General features: G+C 44.9%; 1 protein-coding gene and 1 pseudogene across 1 annotated transcript; both read right to left on the bottom strand.

Moving 5' to 3' along the window:
* Positions 1-537: 537 nt before the first annotated feature.
* On the bottom strand, positions 538-2,214 carry kcne4 (potassium voltage-gated channel, Isk-related family, member 4). The gene is made up of 2 exons (XM_068041434.1): positions 2,010-2,214; positions 538-1,758 (listed from the first exon to the last, which is right to left on the bottom strand). The coding sequence occupies exon 2, from the start codon at positions 1,729-1,731 to the stop codon at positions 1,288-1,290; it is 444 nt and encodes a 147-aa protein (XP_067897535.1). The 5' UTR covers positions 1,732-1,758; positions 2,010-2,214; the 3' UTR covers positions 538-1,287.
* Positions 2,215-9,636: 7,422 nt separating this feature from the next.
* On the bottom strand, positions 9,637-9,797 carry LOC137375537 (U2 spliceosomal RNA; annotated as a pseudogene).
* Positions 9,798-18,438: the final 8,641 nt, after the last annotated feature.

Here is an 18,438-nt window from a genome sequence, read left to right as displayed (position 1 = left end):
GTTTGGAGTCGTTTTTTAACCATGATCATCCTAATTAAATTAAATGTATTTGCAAAGTTCGTTTCAATATTTCATTTCAAATGATCTTCATTAATCTCCCTATGCTCTCCTGGCCTCAATGGCTTGTTTTGTAACATACCTCAGTATCACTTTACTACTTTGCCCCCTCCCCAACATGCCGTTGATCATGGGCCAAATATTTATTACGCAAATCATCCAGGAATGAACATGTTTATGAAGCAGCCAGACAACACACACACAGCATAAATGCGGCTATCCACAGGATTTGTCACGGCACATTGGGTCACGTCAAATCGCTCATCCTGGCGGTCAGGAGTGCAACCCTTGCCTGATTGTTCCCAGCTTTATCCTGGGAATATCGAGAACATGACTTGACATTAGTGTACTCAGCAAAGTCACTGAACCTGGGGCTTCTTTGGCTCGTCACTAAGAGAGGCGGTGCATTTACTCTGAGAGCTTCAGCGATTCATTCCATCTGACTTTCACATTTTAAATAAATACAGACAAGTGTTGATCTTAAAATTCAGATCATTTTAATCCAACACAGTAATAAATATGTACAAACGCTTTACAGTTTAGCCTATTTACATTATTTACAAATTAATTTAAAATTAATAGAAGACTTTATGGAAATTCTGACAGACTCCTACGTCAGCTTCATCTGGAGAGTTTTACACTTTTCAAGTGCTTCCAGGCTGATTGCCAGTAAGATTTTTTTTAACCGCTTTCAACAGTACTTTGCAAATTGGCGCCTGAAACCTCACCCTTGAGTAAAGCGTGCATTCATCCGTTTTATACTGTTGTTTAGTCCCCGCCAATGTATTCAGTATCCTATTTTTTGTTTATTTTGCAGATAAAGGAATTTCATACTAACAAAGAAAAACATCGCCTTTATCACCCAACCTAAAACATGAACAATGTTAATAGCAACTTTCTGATTGCGTTACTATGGGATGTGTTAATATGTATGCATATACACCTTATATCCTTGGTGCCAACTGTGCAAATATGTTTGAAGATCTTGCCTAATTAGTGTCAACAAATGTGCATTTGCAAAAGCATCTTCCGAACTTTTTGGAAAGGAGATATGTGTACTAAAAAAGGAACTCATACATCATTGTGTGTATGTATGTGCAATGGGATCTGGAACTGAAGTACGACTGAGTTTCGTCACCATTTGTCCAGTTCAGCTAAACCCATGGGGTTTAGTCACCACTGCAACTTTAGCCATGCATTGCTTTCCGATAACACCCCCTTTCAATTGCTTTAACAAGGGTTTTCAGTTGGCTGACGAGTGCTGCTTTCATCGCTGTCTGTGATTTCATTGATCAGGTTTTCAGTTCCATCTGCCTCCTCTTCGACGGCAAGTTGAATGTCCTGTGCTGTCTCCGAGCTCACGCTGTTCTCCATGTAGCACATGGCGCAGGACAGAGCGGGGACCACGCTCTCCGGCAAGGAGCTGAACACCAAGGGCATGTGCACCGATTTCAGTCCAGCCCACTCCCCTCTATCATCATACAGGAATAGCGTGTCACCTTTCCGCTCGTGTCTCTTTGATTTGATGTAGCCCAGTACTATCCCCAAGAGGAAAACTCCATAGAAAGACATGACTATTAAGATGTACAGGTACTCGTTGTCTTCGGAGTCACTTGCATTCTTCGCCGTCTGAGTGGGTATTCCAGCGAAGTTGGTCTCATTTAAATTATACATCTTTGACCTGCTAGTCTGAGAATGAGCCTGGCACAGAAAGAATTAACAGCCATGTCAGTCCAAATCACAGGTTAAACCGCATATATTAAAAGCTATGGCAATGTTAAAAGGGTTTGAGGATACCAATTTGCATTTTATATTTAAAATGATTAAACTATAACCCAGAATACTAGCAAATTTGGATTTTTGGTAAAACTAAAGTGCAATAGTCTGTGCAGGAAATGGAATCAAACCTGCAGTATATTCTGTTTAAAACATCATTTAAGGTAATTACTTACCCCTGGTTATAAAAGGTCTCCCTAAAACTTCTGACAAAAGTTCCTTAAGAATACATGGAACTCCGTTTGGATCATTCAGCTGTCTCCAGTAATCTGCTTCCTTTTACTGCCCAGGCAAACTACAGAGCTTTATATAGATTTCACTGTGCACCATCACGTGCTAAGGGAAGTTAACTTTAATGTAGATCTGGATTCAATTTATTGTCAGGTTTCGGACGAGATGAACTCTTGACAAAAGCGGGAAAAATTGGCAGCTGTGACGTCTGCTCGGTCTGAACGCTGCTCTTAAATAAAGTTCAGTAAGAAACGAGAGAAAGAGGGAAAAGATTGAAAATGAAATAACTTTGAATACCTTCATTCTCCTCCCCCATTCCCGCTATCTATATTGCATTCATGGAAATGAGACAGAATAAGGAGCCTAACATTGATAATACGGATGTCGTTCAGCTCGAATATCTATCATAAGATTTTTCAATTTCCATAATGTATTAAAATGTGTAAATAGCAAATGAGAGAACTTGTGCACAATCTTAAAGTTAATTTCGTTTTATGAAAAAATACATTGCTTTATATATCGCTGCAGTTGTACACTTGTGAGAGCACCCATTGATATAATGAGACTGCCAACAGATTTGTCCATCGGTTTGGGAGCTTTACAACTTCCAGAATCAGGCTCCCAACTGAGGCCAGTGCAGTAGGTTGAATACAATGCAACTAAAGCCAATGGCGTCGATTAACATCGTCAGCTTTTACGGCAGTGTGTCCTGGCTGTTTCTTAAGATGGACAGAAAACTGAGGGAGGTTTTAAACGAAATCATCACTAGAAAGTCTCCTGGAGTAGTACTGTTATCCAACAATCAAACATGAGGACTTTCTACCTATTAATCGTCTCCCCACCCCACCCTCACAAAAAGACCTAAAAATGTCCATATAGGAATTTCCACAGAAATGTCCATCAAATGTTTTAATATAGAGAACGCCTCCCTAACAGTGTTCAGTTAACAGTGCCGTGAGAAGCAATGGCGGGCTGTTGGAAAATGTATTCCAAGCTCAAATCGTCCTTGAAACAATTTTTTTTACATTGATAGAAGATACGTCATCATGGTCTTGTTATTAATTCAGAGAGCTTTGCTTGTAAACTAAATCTCGATCCAGGAATACACATGTAAATACACTTAATATCTCATTTGTGCTGTATGCATCCGACGTGTGGAGCTTCACATTTCAGTTCTGTGTTGTGCGTGTGTTGGGGAGGAGGGGGAATGGGAGCGACTTTTCATTGGCGCATAATCTCGCTTGACACTGGAATTAACGGTTTGTGTGCCAAAATCCAACAAACTGCTGTAAATGCAAATCGTCGATTACACAGAAAATACATCGTCACACTAAAATAATATTGTTTGAAAGAAAAACAAGGTCGACATTTATACATTTTGAGTTTCTAACTTTTGAAACTTTTAGATAAATGGCAGTTATTGTATACAGTGGCATGTTAGTCATTATAGCAGCTCGGTGGAATGGATTGTCATTTTATGTATTACACACACGTCCATCTCCTACAGAATATGTCCCCTCTTTTACCTAGCTTTCTATTGCTCTTTGTCTCCCATTCATCTTTTCTGCTTCTGCTTCCTTTTCCCTATCTTTTTGCTTCTCTGCCTTCCCCCTTTCTTTTTAGGTGGGAGGTATGTCATAGTGTGATGAGGAAAGGAACCACTAACAACTGCATGGGGAGCTTTTGGGGAAAGTGTAGCCTTCAACAGCTCCTTTTCCATCCCCTCTCCTAATTACCGATGCTTCCTCTACCCTTTGCTCCCATCACACCCATACCCATCCACCTTCCTATTGCCACTTCTTTCAGTTGCCACCTTTGGTCGAACCTATTCCCGGAAGCTTGATCATGTGACATTTTCTCGCCTGGAGGGATTTGAATGAGAATTTTGAATGAAGCATTGCAGCACAGGGAGCCTATGTAGGTCAGTATGCACAAGGGTGAGTGGGATTTGGTGCAGGGTAAGATATGGGCAGCAATGATTTGAATGATCTGAAATTTACGGAGGCTGGGAGCCTTGCTTGGAGAGACTGGTTGAGGCACGAAGGGATAGATTAGGGGATAATGCTCAGGATTGCGAAGTGTGGCTGACTTTCCCCCAAAATGATAGGGAGCATAAATGAAATAATAGGGATAGATTGAAAAGCATTCTGGAAATAAAGACTGTACTTCTGTAAAATGTGGCAAGTAGAAATCTATAGAAGCCATCATTCTTATAAAATGGACCTAACAGTTACTGCATCAAATATATTTACTGAGCAAACAATGCAAGATTGAAATTCAACTTTTCTGATTAACTTAAAATGTTATGCTAATTTACAGTTAATGGATTGAATTAACATGAATACACATTTATTATTTACTCTCTGGTGGGGATGGGGGAGAGTAAATATACTGAATCAGTATTACAATAACACTTGCAGGTTACAAAACAGAGTTTGGTCAGAGGGATTTCAGAACTCCTCTCTTATGGACATTGCTGCCAATGTTCTCAAATTTACAAGACTGTAAAACTGGTATTTTTTTTCTTGAATAAAGGTAAAGCAAAACAATCCTCCATGACTACTGAAACTTTAGAATTGGTCAATGGTCAGGGACAGGAGGGGGTGACTGAGAGTCAGGCAGGTCTGGGGATCCACGATGTAGTGATGGAGGAGACTCAGCCCTTGGCTTTGACCAACAGATACGAGGTATTTGCTACCTGAGTGGATGAGAACAAGGACTGCTGGGTGGATGGGCAAACTGACCATAGCACCATGGTGCAGGAACCCATTCAAGTGGGGGAGTAAAAATAGAATGCGGTAGGGATAGGGGACTGTATAGGCAGTTGGAGAGATACTGTTCTCTGCAGCTGAAGTTCCAAAGGTTGTGTTGCCTGTCAACTGCCAGCATTAAAAGATGAACTTGGAGTGGGGGGGAGGTGGGAAGAATTCAGTTGTCATGCTTCATGTAGGAACCAATGACATAGGTAGAACTATGAATGATGTTCTGCTGAGAGAGTTTGAGATAAAATTTACATTTAAAATGCAGAACCTCAAAAGTAATAATAATCTTTGGAATGCTACCTGAGCCACGCACCAATTGGCGTAGAGTCAAGCAGATTAGAGAATTAAATGCATGGTTGCAATAGTGATGTGGGAAGAAGGAGTTTTGATACATGGGCACTGGCATCAGTACTGGGGAAACAGGGAGCTTTTTTATTTCCAAAATATACTTTATTCATAAAAATCTGGAAAAAAATACATGACAAAACAGTTCCAAACAGCACCAAGTCAAAAAATACAAACAGAGCAAAGGAGATCAGTTTCCTTCAATACAGGAGTGAGTTGCCTCACAACCCTTCCATTTCATTTTTCATGCCATATACATTTTACAGCACACAAAAATTTTCCTGATACAGTTCAAAGGGTTTCCCATGGTTCCAGTCCCTCAGTTCAGCTTGGTGGGGGGACCTTACACTGTGGTCTTTCCCCATTGAGCCTTTGCTGCGGCTGCCCCAAGCTTTAGTGTGTCCCTCAGCACGTAGTCCTGGACCTTGGAATGTGCCAGTCTGCAACATTCGGTCGTGGACACACTTTGCACTGCAAGACCAGCAAGTTTCGTGCAGACCAAAGGGCGTCTTTCACCGAATTGATAGTCCTCCGGCAGCAGTTGATGTTTATCTCGGTGTGCGTCCCTGGGAACAGCACCTGATGACCATGTTCTTACCCATAATGGAGAGAGATCGCTGCTCCCACATGCTCAGCTTGCGTTTACCCTGGCTACTCACTCCTGCCAGGTTTTGGTGCACGCCCCGGCCCTTCTGAACCATATCCCCAGCACCTTTAGGTAGTCTGACCTGACGGTGAAGGGGACAAAGGATCGGTCAGCCCAGTTCCCAAAGAACATGGCCTTGCTCTTGCCGTGGTTAACTTTGGCTCCCGAGGCCAGTTCGAACTGGTTGCAGATGCTCATCAGTCTGCGCACAGATAGCGGGTCCAAGCAGAGGATAGCGACGTCATCCATGTACATGGAGGTTTTAACCTGAATGCCTCCACTGCCTGGGATTGTCACCCCTCTTATGCTCGCATCCTTCCTAATAGACTCAGCAAAGGGTTCAATACAGCAAACAAACAAGACAGGGGAGAGAGGAGAGCCCTGACTGACTCCAGATTGGATCGGCAAACTTTCTGATTCCCACCCATTGATTGAGACTGCGCTACTGATGTTTGTGTAGAGCAGTTTGATCCAATTGCAGATTCCCTTCCCAAACCCCATTTTGGAAAGCACCTCCATCATGTAGATGTGCGATATCCTGTCAAAAGCCTTTTCCTGGTCCAGGCTGATGAGGCAGGTGTCCACCCTCCTGTTCCATACATAGGCGATCGTCTCCCTGAGTAGCGCAAGACTATCAGAGATCTTCCTGCCGGGTACAGTGCAGGTTTGATCAGGGTGGATCACCAACTCCAGAGCAGACTTGACTCGACTGGCTATGACTTGGGATGGAATCTTGTAGTCAGCATTAAGCAGTGAGATGGGCTGCCAATTTCTGATTTCTGCCCTCTCCCCCTTCCGCTTTTAGATGAGGGTGATGATGCCTTTCCTCATGGATTCTGACATGCTGCCAGGCAGGAGCATACTCTCGTATACTTCCAGCAGGTCCGGGCCGATCCAGTCCCACACAGCAAAATACAACTCGACCGGTAAGCCATCGCTTCCGGGAGTTTTACTTGCCTTGACGGACTTGACGGCCTTTGTCAGCTCGTCCAGAGTTAGCGGCTTGTCCAGTCTCTCCCTCATGCTGTCATCCAAGACCTCTGTGATAGATGACAGGAAGGACCGGGAGGCTCTGCTGTCTGTGGGCTTCGTGTCATACAGCCCAGCATAAAAGGATTTGCTGATCCTTAGTATGTCAGACTGCAAAGACGTTACCGAGCCATCCTCTTCCTTCAGGCTGCTGATAACAGAGCTCTCTCTGTGTACCTTTTGGAAGAAGTAACGCGAGCACATCTCATCCTGCTCAACGTAGCGGACTCTGGACCGCAACATGATCTTGGAGGCCTCCGTGGCAAAGAGCGAGGCCTGCTGGCTCTTCACCTCATGGAGGTCCTCCTTGACCTCGACCCACATCGTCTGCAGCCAGAGCAGATTTTGCATTCTTTTCTGGAGTCGGGACATTTTTCTCTATCTCGCTCTCGCCCTCTGAACACCTTTGAAGATAAAGAATCTCTTGATGTTCTCCTTGATCGCCTCCCACCAGTGAACTGGAGACTCAAAGAGGGGTTTCACGGTCCTCCAACCTTTGTAATCCCTTATGAGTTCCCCAACGTTCTCTGGAGTTAGCAGTGTAGCATTGAGCTTCCATATCCCCACGCCAACCCGCTGGTTGTCCTGTAAGTGACAGTCAGCCAGTAAGAGGCAGTGGTCGGAGAAGAACACCAGCTTGTCGTCGGTGGATCCGACCGTGACAGCACGGGACACAAACAGGAAGTCAATCCTGGAATGGGCAGACACGTCCGTTCTTGACCATGTGTATCTACGCTGCGCTCCATCTTCAGGTTTGCTGAAGACGTCTTGCAGTTTGGCAACTTTTACTGTTTCTATTAGGAATCTGGACGTAGCTTCCAGTTTGCTGTCGTCTCTGCCGGATCGTCCAGCTGCATCGACGATGCAGTTGAAGTCACCGCCTAGGATGACCAGCCTGGACGTCGCCAGTAGCAGTGGGAGCTGCTGGAAGACGGTCAGCCGCTCGCTGCATTGAACCGGGGCGTACACGTTGATCAACCGGAGTGGAGCATTGTCGTAAATTACATCTGCTACGAGGAGGCAACCGCCCACCACCTCCTTAACCTCAGAGATGGTGAAGTTACCTCCCCGCAGCAGAATACCCAGGCTGGAGCAACGGGAATCATCACTCCCTTACCAGATCGATGGCCCATGGGACCACCATCGCAACCACTGCCTATAGGTGCTGAGGTGTGGTATTCCACACTCCTGCAGAAACAGTAGGTCGGCTTTGACCTTGGCGAGATAATCCAAGGTTGAAACACATCACGTAGTGGATTTAATGCTATGCACATTAATTGAAGCAATCCTTATACCCATTTTTTTTAAGTTAGTTGTTGCTCCCCATACCATTTGTCCTTGTTAGTCCCAGTCCTTCAGGATGTTCCTGCATACCCACTGTTTTGCGTTCGTTGGACTCAGAAACCCCTCCTGGTTTTTCATGCAGGGTTTGTTCCGCTGGGGTGACATCGGGGGGGTCTTGTAGGCAGCAAGGATTGGGCTGTCCTCTGCTGTTCCCCTCTGTTCCTCCTCGAAAACATCACTGCTCCCAGCTTCCCGGAGCTGAGGTGCGCCAGACGTATCTTTGCTCTCGGTGTCCCGGAGCTGGGATGTGCTGGCTATGTCGCTAGGTGTGGCGCTTTGGGTTTGAGGCACACCGGGCCCATCACAGCTTCCAGTGCCCGGGGGCTGGGGGGCTTTATCTTCCAGCTCCTTTGAGTTTGCCGCCTCTTTGAAGGTGCTGTCGTTCCAGCACTTCCTTGTCCAGTGAGGAGGAGCTGCTGTAGTCTGTCTCAGACGGTAACCTCCTGTTGCCACTGGTTTGGGTGGTGGCCTATTCCACTTTTGGAGGTTTTTTCTTTGTGGTTTTCCTTTGTACCACTTGCCACTGACCTGTTTGTCCATCTGTTGCCTCCTCCTCCATTGATTCTGTCTGTAGAGGAGGGGTTTCCGGGTGCAGGGTAGGTGCTGGGTCGTTGGTTTCAGCTGCCTCCCCTTTTTTCTCTTTCTCAGGTAGACTTTCCTCGCTGCGGAGAAGGTTGCTTGTCTTCTTTCCAGCAGCGGACGCCTTCGTCGTACCTTCTCCCGGCCTTTCCTTGGACCTTGCCACCTGAGCATAACTGAGGCAGCGTTTGGGGCAGGTTTTGTAGAGGTGGCCTGCCGCCCCGCACAAGTTGCAACACTTACTCTGCTTATAGTCCTTGGTCTGATGGCCTTCCTTCTTGCAGTTCTTGCAGACAACCGTGCTGCAGTTAGCTGCCACATGACCAGATTTGCCACAGATGCGACGAACTCTGCTCTGCCCAGCGTAGACCAAGAAGCCTCGACTTCCCCCGATAGCGAAGCTGGAGGGAGGGTGGATGATGGCTCCATTGGCATCGATCTTCAAGGTCACCTTGCCCTGCCACTTTTGCTGGTCCAAATCCCAAATGGGTCCTTGACATCAGTGCTGCTGCCTGCCACCTCGTCGTACCTGGCAAGAAAGGTGAGTACATCCACCACAGGAACATGGGGGTTGTAGAGGTGAATCGTCACCACCCAGTCCCGTTGTGACGGAAGCGTGAAGAGTGGCTCCGCTGTGAGGATCGACAGTGGTGCCAGGTTCCCTTTCTCCTTGAATGCCTTCAGGAACTTCATGCATCCCGCCACATTCTTGAACGTCACGTCAAAATATCCACTGCTGGGGAAATGCTGCAGGCAGAAGATATCCGTAGCTTGAAATCCACAGCAATCGACGAGGATTTTCTTGATGAAGAAGGTGCAATCAACCGGTGAATCTCCTTCCTTGTCCTTCACCTCCACCCGAACGGTGTTACGCACTCCCTGGCCTGAAGCTCGAAGATTGGTTATAGCCATTTAACTCAAAGCATAACCAAGATCAAAAGCCACTGATCATAGTTTCTCCCCTGCCAAGTAAGTACTGATAAGAACAGATACTACACTTGATCTTAGCCAAAAGGCCGAGAAGTGAAGGGAAAGAGGGAACTATTTCATTGGGATGGCGCCACATAAACTAGGCTGGGATCGACATCCTGGTGAATCGTATCATTAGGGCTGTGGATAGCACTTTAATGTAAAAGAGTTTTGGCGGGGTAGGGTCAGGTGAAGGGAGATTTAGAAATCTAAAGTGAAAAGTCAAGGCAATAGAGCAGTGTCGCGATTTGAGTAAAGGCAAGCAGAGAGGGGCAGTAAGGGAGAGAGAGTTTAATAGTAATAGTGTATCAGCAAATAAGGTTCATGCAAAGAACAGTGGTAAAAAAATTAAAGGTTCTTTATTTGAATGCATGAATCATTTGTAACATGATAGATGAACTAATGGCACAAATACAGATAATTCACTTTGACATTATCGCCATTACAGATACATGGTTGCAAGGTGACCAAGGTTGGGAAATAAACATTCCAGGGTACACAACATTTTGAAAAATCAAGCAGAATGGAAAAGGATGAGGAGTAGCCCTGATAATAAAGGATGACATAAAGGATAAACGTTACGGAAGTTGGATGGCCACCTGAGAAAAATAAACCTGCAGGGCCATGGAGATCGAGCCAGGGAATTTAGTTTAGAGATACAGCACTGAAACAGGCCCTTCGGCCCACCGAGTCTGTGCCGACCATCAACCACCTACCCATACTAATCCTACACCAATCCCACATTCCTACCACATCCCCACTTGTCCCTATATTTCCCTACCACCTACCTATACTAGGGACAATTTATAATGGCCAATTTACCTACCAACCTGCAAGTCTTTTGGCTTGTGGGAGGAAACCGGAGCACCCGGAGAAAACCCACGCAGACACAGGGAGAACTTGCAAACTCCACACAGGCAGTACCCAGAATTAAACCCTCACTGGAGCTGTGAGGCTGCAGTGCTAACCACTGCGCCACTGTGACTGACTTCATGGCTCCATGTAGAGCTGGCATGGACTCAATGGGCTGAAGGGCCTCTTTCTGTGTGGTAAATGACTCTATGACATAAGGACAGTAGTAAGAAAGTATCATGGCTCAGAAGATCAGGAAGTAGAATTCATATGGGTGGAGATTAGGAACAACAAGGGTCAGCAAACACTGGTAGGAGTCGTTTCTAGGTCCCCTGACAGTAGTTGCAGCATTGGACGGAGCATTAAGCAAGAAATAATTGGAGCTTGTAACAAAGGCAACACAACAATCATGAGGGATTTTAATTTTCATACAGACTGGTCAAATCAAATTGGCAAAGGTAGCCTAGAAGACGAGTTTGTGGAATACTTTTGCGACAGCTTCCTAGAACAATACGTTGTGGAATCAACTAAGGACAAAGCTATTTTATATCTAGTATTGTGTAATAAGGTAGGGTTAATTAGTAATCGCATAGTAAAAGATTCTCTGGGGAAAAGTGGTCATAAGACAACTGAATTCCATATTAAGTTAGAAAGTGACATATTCCAGTCCCAAATGAGAATCTCAAACTTAAATAAAGGAAATTACATAGATATAAGGGGAACGCTGGCTAAGGGTGATTAGGTAAATAGACTAAAAGGTCTGGTGGTAAATAACCACCGGGAAATATACAGAGAAATGATTCAAAATGCTCAACAAAAATATGTTCCATTAAAAAACAAAAATGCAGCTGTGGCTTACTAGTGAAGTTAAGGATAATACGTGTTGATAAAATTGTGAAGAACTGTAGTGAACCTGAGAATTGGGCTGTTTTAGAAACCAGCGAAGGGCGACCAAAAAGTTGCTAAAAAGGGAAAAAATGGAATATAAGAGTAAACCAGCCAGGTATATAAAAATAGATCATGTGAGGTTTTTAAGTATATAAAAAGGAGAGCAACTGAAGTTAACATTGGTCCCTTAGAGGCAAAGAGAGAAGAAAATTTCATGGGGAATGAGGAAATGGCAGAGATGTTGAACAAATATTGTGTGTCTGTTTTCAAGGTAGAAAACGCAAAGTACATACCAGAAAGAAAAATGTAACCAAGGGGCTAACAAGAGTGAGGAACTTAAAGTAATTAATATAAGTCGAGAAAAGATATCCAAGAAACTTAAGGCACTAAAAGCCAACAAATCCCCAGGACCTGATTGCCTCCATCCAAGGATTCTCAAAGAGGTAGCTACAGAAATAGTGAATGGATAGATTATAATTTTCCAAAATTCCTTAGATTTGAAGTTAGCAAATGTAACACCTGCTATTCAAGAAAAGAGGGAGGGAGAAAACAGGGAACAACAAGCCTGTTAGCCTGACATCAGTCATCAGGAAATGCTGGAATCTATTAAAGAAGAATTAACAATGCCCTTAGAAAAACATAGTATGGTCAAAGTCAACATGGTTTTACGAAAGAGAAATTGTGTTTGACAAATTTATTAGAGTTTTTTGAGCATGTAACTAGTACGGTAAAGGGGAGCCGGTAGTTGTGATTTTTTTTTTTATTCATTCATGGGATGTGGGCGATGCTGGCCAGGCCAGCATTTATTGTACTTGGATTTCCAAAAGGCATTTGATATGGTGCCACTTAAAAGGTTAATATGCAAGATAAGGGTTCTTGTAGTTGGCGGTAATATATTAGCATGGATGGAGGATTGATTAATGGACAGGAAGCAGAGAGTAGGGATAAACAAAGCATTTTCAAGTTGGCAGACTGTAACTAGTGGATTGCCGCAAGATCAGTGCTGGGGCCTCAGCTATTTACAATCTATATAAATGACTTAGATAAAGAGACTGTTGTTGACAATACAAAGCTAGGTGGAAAGTAAACTTTGAGGAGGACACAAAGAGGTTGCAAAGAGATATAGAGAGCTTAAGTGACTGGGCAACAAGGTAGCAGATTGAATATAATGTGGGGAAGTGCGAGTTATTCAATATAGAAATAAAAAAGAATATTTTTTAAAAGGTGTCAAACTTTTAAATGTTGATGTTCAGGAGAAACTTGGGTGTACTTATACAAGGAATACAGAAAGTTAGCATACAGATACAGCAGTAATTAAGAAGGCAAATTGCATGTTGGCCTTTAGTGCAAGAGGGCTGGAGTACAAGAACAAGGAAGTCTTGCTAAAATTGTATAGAGCTTTGGAGAGACCACACTTGGGGTCTCCATATCTAAGGAAGGATATACTTGCCTTGGAGGCGTTACAGTGAAGGTTCACTAGATTGATTCCTGGGTTGAGTACTTTCTGCATGGTGTTAAGTGAGAGGTGATGTGTTGTTTGGCAAACTGTGGGGGAATGTCCTTGCTGCTCCAAGACAATGGAAAGCAGTGCTATAGTCTCTGGAATTTCGAAGAATAAGAGGTGGTCTTATTGAAACATACAAGATTCTGAAAGGGCTTGACAGGGGCAACACTGAGAGGTTGTTTCCCCTGCCAGGAGAATCTAGAATATGGCACAGCTTCAGGTTAAGGGGTTGATTATTTAGTACTGAGGTAAAAAGAAATTTCTTCACTGAGGGTTACAAATATTTGGAATTCTCTACTCCTTGCTTCGATCATTAAGTATATTCAAGACTGGGATAGATAGATTTTTGATCTTTCAGGGAATCAAGATATAGGGAGCAGGCAGGAAAGTAGAGTTGAAGCAGAAGACTAGTATGACGGAAACCACACCTGCCAAATGGAAACATATTAATTTTTTCAGATAGAATGCTACTTGAACCCTTCTACTCATTCACAAAACTTGTTTTAAAAAGACCACAGAGTTAGAAGCTGAAACATGGTTGCACCTATGCATTCTGAGAGACAGTTGAATGGAGAGAAAGTGGAAGTACTCACTGATTCAATTAACAAGATTAGTCTGGGCAATCATAATAATCAACCTTCTTTGTTTGTGTAAGAGCCAGAGCTCCACACTCCACCAAATGTAACTGAAGAACTTTGAGAATCGACAACCCTTGCAGAAGATGCTGTTTCAAACAAAGAGTCAGTCACATGACTTACCTGCTGGCCAGACTGGGAACTGTTTGAATTGTGCCTCATAGAAAGGTTCAAGCAGACTGCAAAAGAAAAAGAACAAAGAACAAAGAAAATTACAGCACAGGAACAGGCCCTTCGGCCCTCCAAGCCTGCGCCGATCCAGATCCTCTATCTAAACATGTCGCCTATTTTCTAAGGGTCTGTATCTCTTTGCTTCCTGCCCATTCATGTATCTGTCTAGATACATCTTAAAAGACGCTATCGTGCCCGCGTCTACCACCTCCGCTGGCAACGCGTTCCAGGCACCCACCACCCTCTGCGTAAAGAACTTTCCACGCATATCCCCCCTAAACTTTTCCCCTCTCATTTTGAACTCGTGACCCCTAGTAATTGAATCCCCCACTCTGGGAAAAAGCTTCTTGCTATCCAACCTGTCGATACCTCTCATGATTTTGTACACCTCAATCAGGTCCCCCCTCAACCTCCGTCTTTCTAATGAAAATAATCCTAATCTACTCAACCTCTCTTCATAGCTAGCGCCCTCCATACCAGGCAACATCCTGGTGAACCTCCTCCGCACCCTCTCCAAAGCATCCACATCCTTTTGGTAATGTGGCGACCAGAACTGCACGCAGTATTCCAAATGTGGCCGAACCAAAGTCTTATACAACTGTAACATGACCTGCCAACTCTTGTACTCAATACCCCATCCGATGAAGGAAAGCATGCCGTATGCCTTCTTGACCACTCTATTGACCTGCGTTGCCACCTTCAGGGAACAATGGACCTGAACACCCAAATCTCTCTGGACATCAATTTTCCCCAGGACATTTCCATTTACTGTATAGTTCACTCTTGAATCGGATCTTCCAAAATGCATCACCTCGCATTTGCCCTGATTGAACTCCATCTGCCATTTCTCTGCCCAACTCTCCAATCTATCTATATTCTGCTGTATTCTCTGAGTCCCCTTCACTATCTGCTACTCCACCAATCTTAGTGTCGTCTGCAAACTTGCTAATCAGACCACCTATACTTTCCTCCAAATCATTTATGTATATCACAAACAACAGTGGTCCCAGCACGGATCCCTGTGGAACACCACTGGTCACACGTCTCCATTTTTAGAAACTCCCTTCTACTGCTACTCTCTGTCTCCTGTTGCCCAGCCAGTTCTTTATCCATCTACCTAGTACACCCTGGACCCCATGCGACTTCACTTTCTCCATCAGCCTACCATGGGGAACCTTATCAAACGCCTTACTGAAGTCCATGTATATGACATCTACAGCCCTTCCCTCATCAATCAACTTTGTCACTTCCTCAAAGAATTCTATTAAGTTGGTAAGACATGACCTTCCCTGCACAAAACCATGTTGCCTATCACTGATAAGCCCATTTTCTTCCAAATGGGAATAGATCCTATCCCTCAGTATCTTCTCCAGCAGCTTCCCTACCACTGACGTCAGGCTCACCGGTCTATAATTACCTGGATTTTCCCTGCTACCCTTCTTAAACAAGGGGACAACATTAGCAATTCTCCAGTCCTCCGGGACCTCACCCGTGTTTAAGGATGCTGCAAAGATATCTGTTAAGGCCCCAGCTATTTCCTCTCTCGCTTCCCTCAGTAACCTGGGATAGATCCCATCCGGACCTGGGGACTTGTCCACCTTAATGCCTTTTAGAATACCCAACACTTCCTCCCTCCTTATGCCGACTTGACCTAGAGTAATCAAACATCTGTCCCTAACCTCAACATCCGTCATGTCCCTCTCCTCGGTGAATACCGATGCAAAATACTCGTTTAGAATCTCACCCATTTTCTCTGACTCCACACATAACTTTCCTCCTTTGTCCTTGAGTGGGCCAATCCTTTCTCTAGTTACCCTCTTGCTCCTTATATATGAATAAAAGGCTTTGGGATTTTCCTTAACCCTGTTTGCTAAAGATATTTCATGACCCCTTTTAGCCCTCTTAATTCCTTGTTTCAGATTGGTCCTACATTCCCGATATTCTTTCAAAGCTTCGTCTTTCTTCAGCCTCCTAGACCTTATGTATGCTTCCTTTTTCCTCTTAGCTAGTCTCACAATTTCACCTGTCATCCATGGTTCCCTAATCTTGCCATTTCTATCCCTCATTTTCACAGGAACATGTCTCTCCTGCACGCTAATCAACCTCTCTTTAAAAGCCTCCCACATATCAAATGTGGATTTACCTTCAAACAGCTGCTCCCAATCTACATTCCCCAGCTCCTGCCGAATTTTGGTATAGTTGGCCTTCCCCCAATTTAGCACTCTTCCTTTGGGACCACTCTCGTCTTTGTCCATGAGTATTCTAAAACTTACGGAATTGTGATCACTATTCCCAAAGTAGTCCCCTACTGAAACTTCAACCACCTGGCCGGGCTCATTCCCCAACACCAGTATGGCCCCTTCCCGAGTTGGACTATTTACATACTGCTCTAGAAAACCCTCCTGGATGCTCCTTACAAATTCTGCTCCATCTAGACCTCTAACACTAAGTGAATCCCAGTCAATGTTGGGAAAATTAAAATCTCCTATCACCACTACCCTGTTGCTCCTACATCTTTCCATAATCTGTTTACATATTTGTACCTCTATCTCACGCTCGCTGTTGGGAGGCCTGTAGTACAGCCCCAACATTGTTACCGCACCCTTCCTATTTCTGAGTTCTGCCCATATTGCCTCACTGCTCGAGTCCTCCATAGTGCCCTCCTTCAGCACAGTTGTGATATCCTCTTTGACCAGTACTGCAACTCCTCCACCCCTTTAACCTCCCTCTCTATCCCGCCGGAAGCATCGATATCCTGGGATATTTAGTTGCCAATCATGCCCTTCCCTCAACCAAGTCTCAGTAATAGCAATAACATCATACTCCCAGGTACTAATCCAGGCCCTAAGTTCATCTGCCTTACCTACTACACTTCTTGCATTAAAACAAATGCACCTCAGACCACCAGTCCCTTTGCGTTCATCAACTGCTCCCTGTCCACTCTTTCCCTTAGTCACGCTGACTTCATTATCTAGTTCCTTACAGGCTTTAGTTACTACCTCCTTACTGTCCACTGACCTCATTTGGTTCCCATCCCCCTGCCACATTAGTTTAAACCCTCCCCAATAGCGTTAGCAAAAGCACCCCCAAGGACATTGGTTCCAGTCCGGCCCAGGTGTAGACCGTCCAATTTGTAATAGTCCCACCTCCCCCAGAACCGGTCCCAATGTCCCAAAAATCTGAACCCCTCCCTCCTGCACCATCTCTCAAGCCACGCATTCATCCTGACTATTCTTTCATTTCTACTCTATCATGTGGCACTGGTAGCAATCCTGAGATTACTACCTCTGAGGTCCTACTTTTTAACTTGGCTCCTAACTCCCTAAATTCTGCTTGTAGGACCTCACCCCATTTTTTACCTATATCATTGGTGCCTATGTGCACAACGACAACTGGCTGTTCACCCTCCCCTTTCAGAATGTTCTGCAGCCGATCTGAGACATCCCTGACCCGTGCACCTGGGAGGCAACATACCATTCGGGAGTCTCGTTTCCGACCACAGAACCGCCTATCTACTCCCCTTACAATCGAATCCCCGATGACTATAGCCCTTCCACTCTTTTTCCCGCCCTTCCGAACAGCAGAGCCAGACACGGTGCCATGAACCTGGCTACTGCTGCCTTCCCCTGGTGAGCCATCTCCCTCAACAGTATCCAAAACGGTATACCTGTTTTGGAGGGAGATGACCACAGGGGACACCTGCGCTGCCTTCCTGCTCTTTCTCTGCCTTTTGGTCACCCATTCCCTTTCACCCTCAGCAATCCTAATCTGCGGTGTGACCAATTCGCTAAACGTGCTATCCACGACCAAAGTGAGTCCATCCGCAGCTCCAGAGCCGTCATGCGGTCTAACAAGAGCTGCAGCTGGACACACTTCCAGCACGTGAAGGAGTCAGGGACATCAGCCGTGTCCCTGAGCTCCCACATTGAGCAAGAGGAGCATAACACGGGTCTGAGATCTCCTGCCATTTTCAATGTTAAGCTTAAGTTAGTCTTAACTTAGATAAATGAAAAAGGAACGAAAAGTTTTTACCAATCACTCGAAAAAAAAGAAATAGAAAAAGCCTTACCTTATCTGCACACCACCGAGTCCTTTTTTTTTGGTTAGAGAAGGAGGGCGGGTGGGAGACACTACAGGTGTCGTGTCTCGGGTTCAGCCGCTGCCCAAATATATAGGACTTACTTACCCAGCTGCCACCTCGCTCTCCCTGTCGCCGCTGCAAAAAGAAACCAGCTGCCACCTCGCTCTCCCTGTCGCCGCTGCAAAAAGAAACCAGCTGCCACCTCGCTCTCCCTGTCGCCGCTGCAATTTGAAGACAAAAGAGAAGGAAGCTCTCTCTCCCTGTCTCTCTCTCAAGCAAAGTTCCAGGGACCCACGGCAGCAGCTTGAGCCTCAAGACAGAGGACCTCTTCAGCCTTCTGGTACCAGAGAAGCAATTTTGAAAGTATGCATTGGGCCCCAGCGAGAACTACAAGATCACAGTTTCAACCAAGGACTTTACAGCAAACAAAAGACAGTAACTGAATTCCATTTACTACTCCAACTCCCCCCCCCCCACCCCTTTAATTCTTTCTCCCTTTCTGTATCTATTTTTGTGTGTGTTTATCTCATACGAACATATGAACATATGAATTAGGAGCAGGAATAGGC

This window comes from Heterodontus francisci, chromosome 11, assembly GCF_036365525.1.
Source record: "Heterodontus francisci isolate sHetFra1 chromosome 11, sHetFra1.hap1, whole genome shotgun sequence".
Classification (NCBI taxonomy): domain Eukaryota; kingdom Metazoa; phylum Chordata; class Chondrichthyes; order Heterodontiformes; family Heterodontidae; genus Heterodontus; species Heterodontus francisci.
This window is presented reverse-complemented; position numbering and strand designations above follow the sequence as displayed.

Excerpts from the sequence above, each read along its gene's own strand:
- kcne4 (XM_068041434.1), bottom strand. The coding sequence starts at position 1,731 with ATGTATAATTTAAATGAGACCAACTTCGCTGGAATACCCACTCAGACG.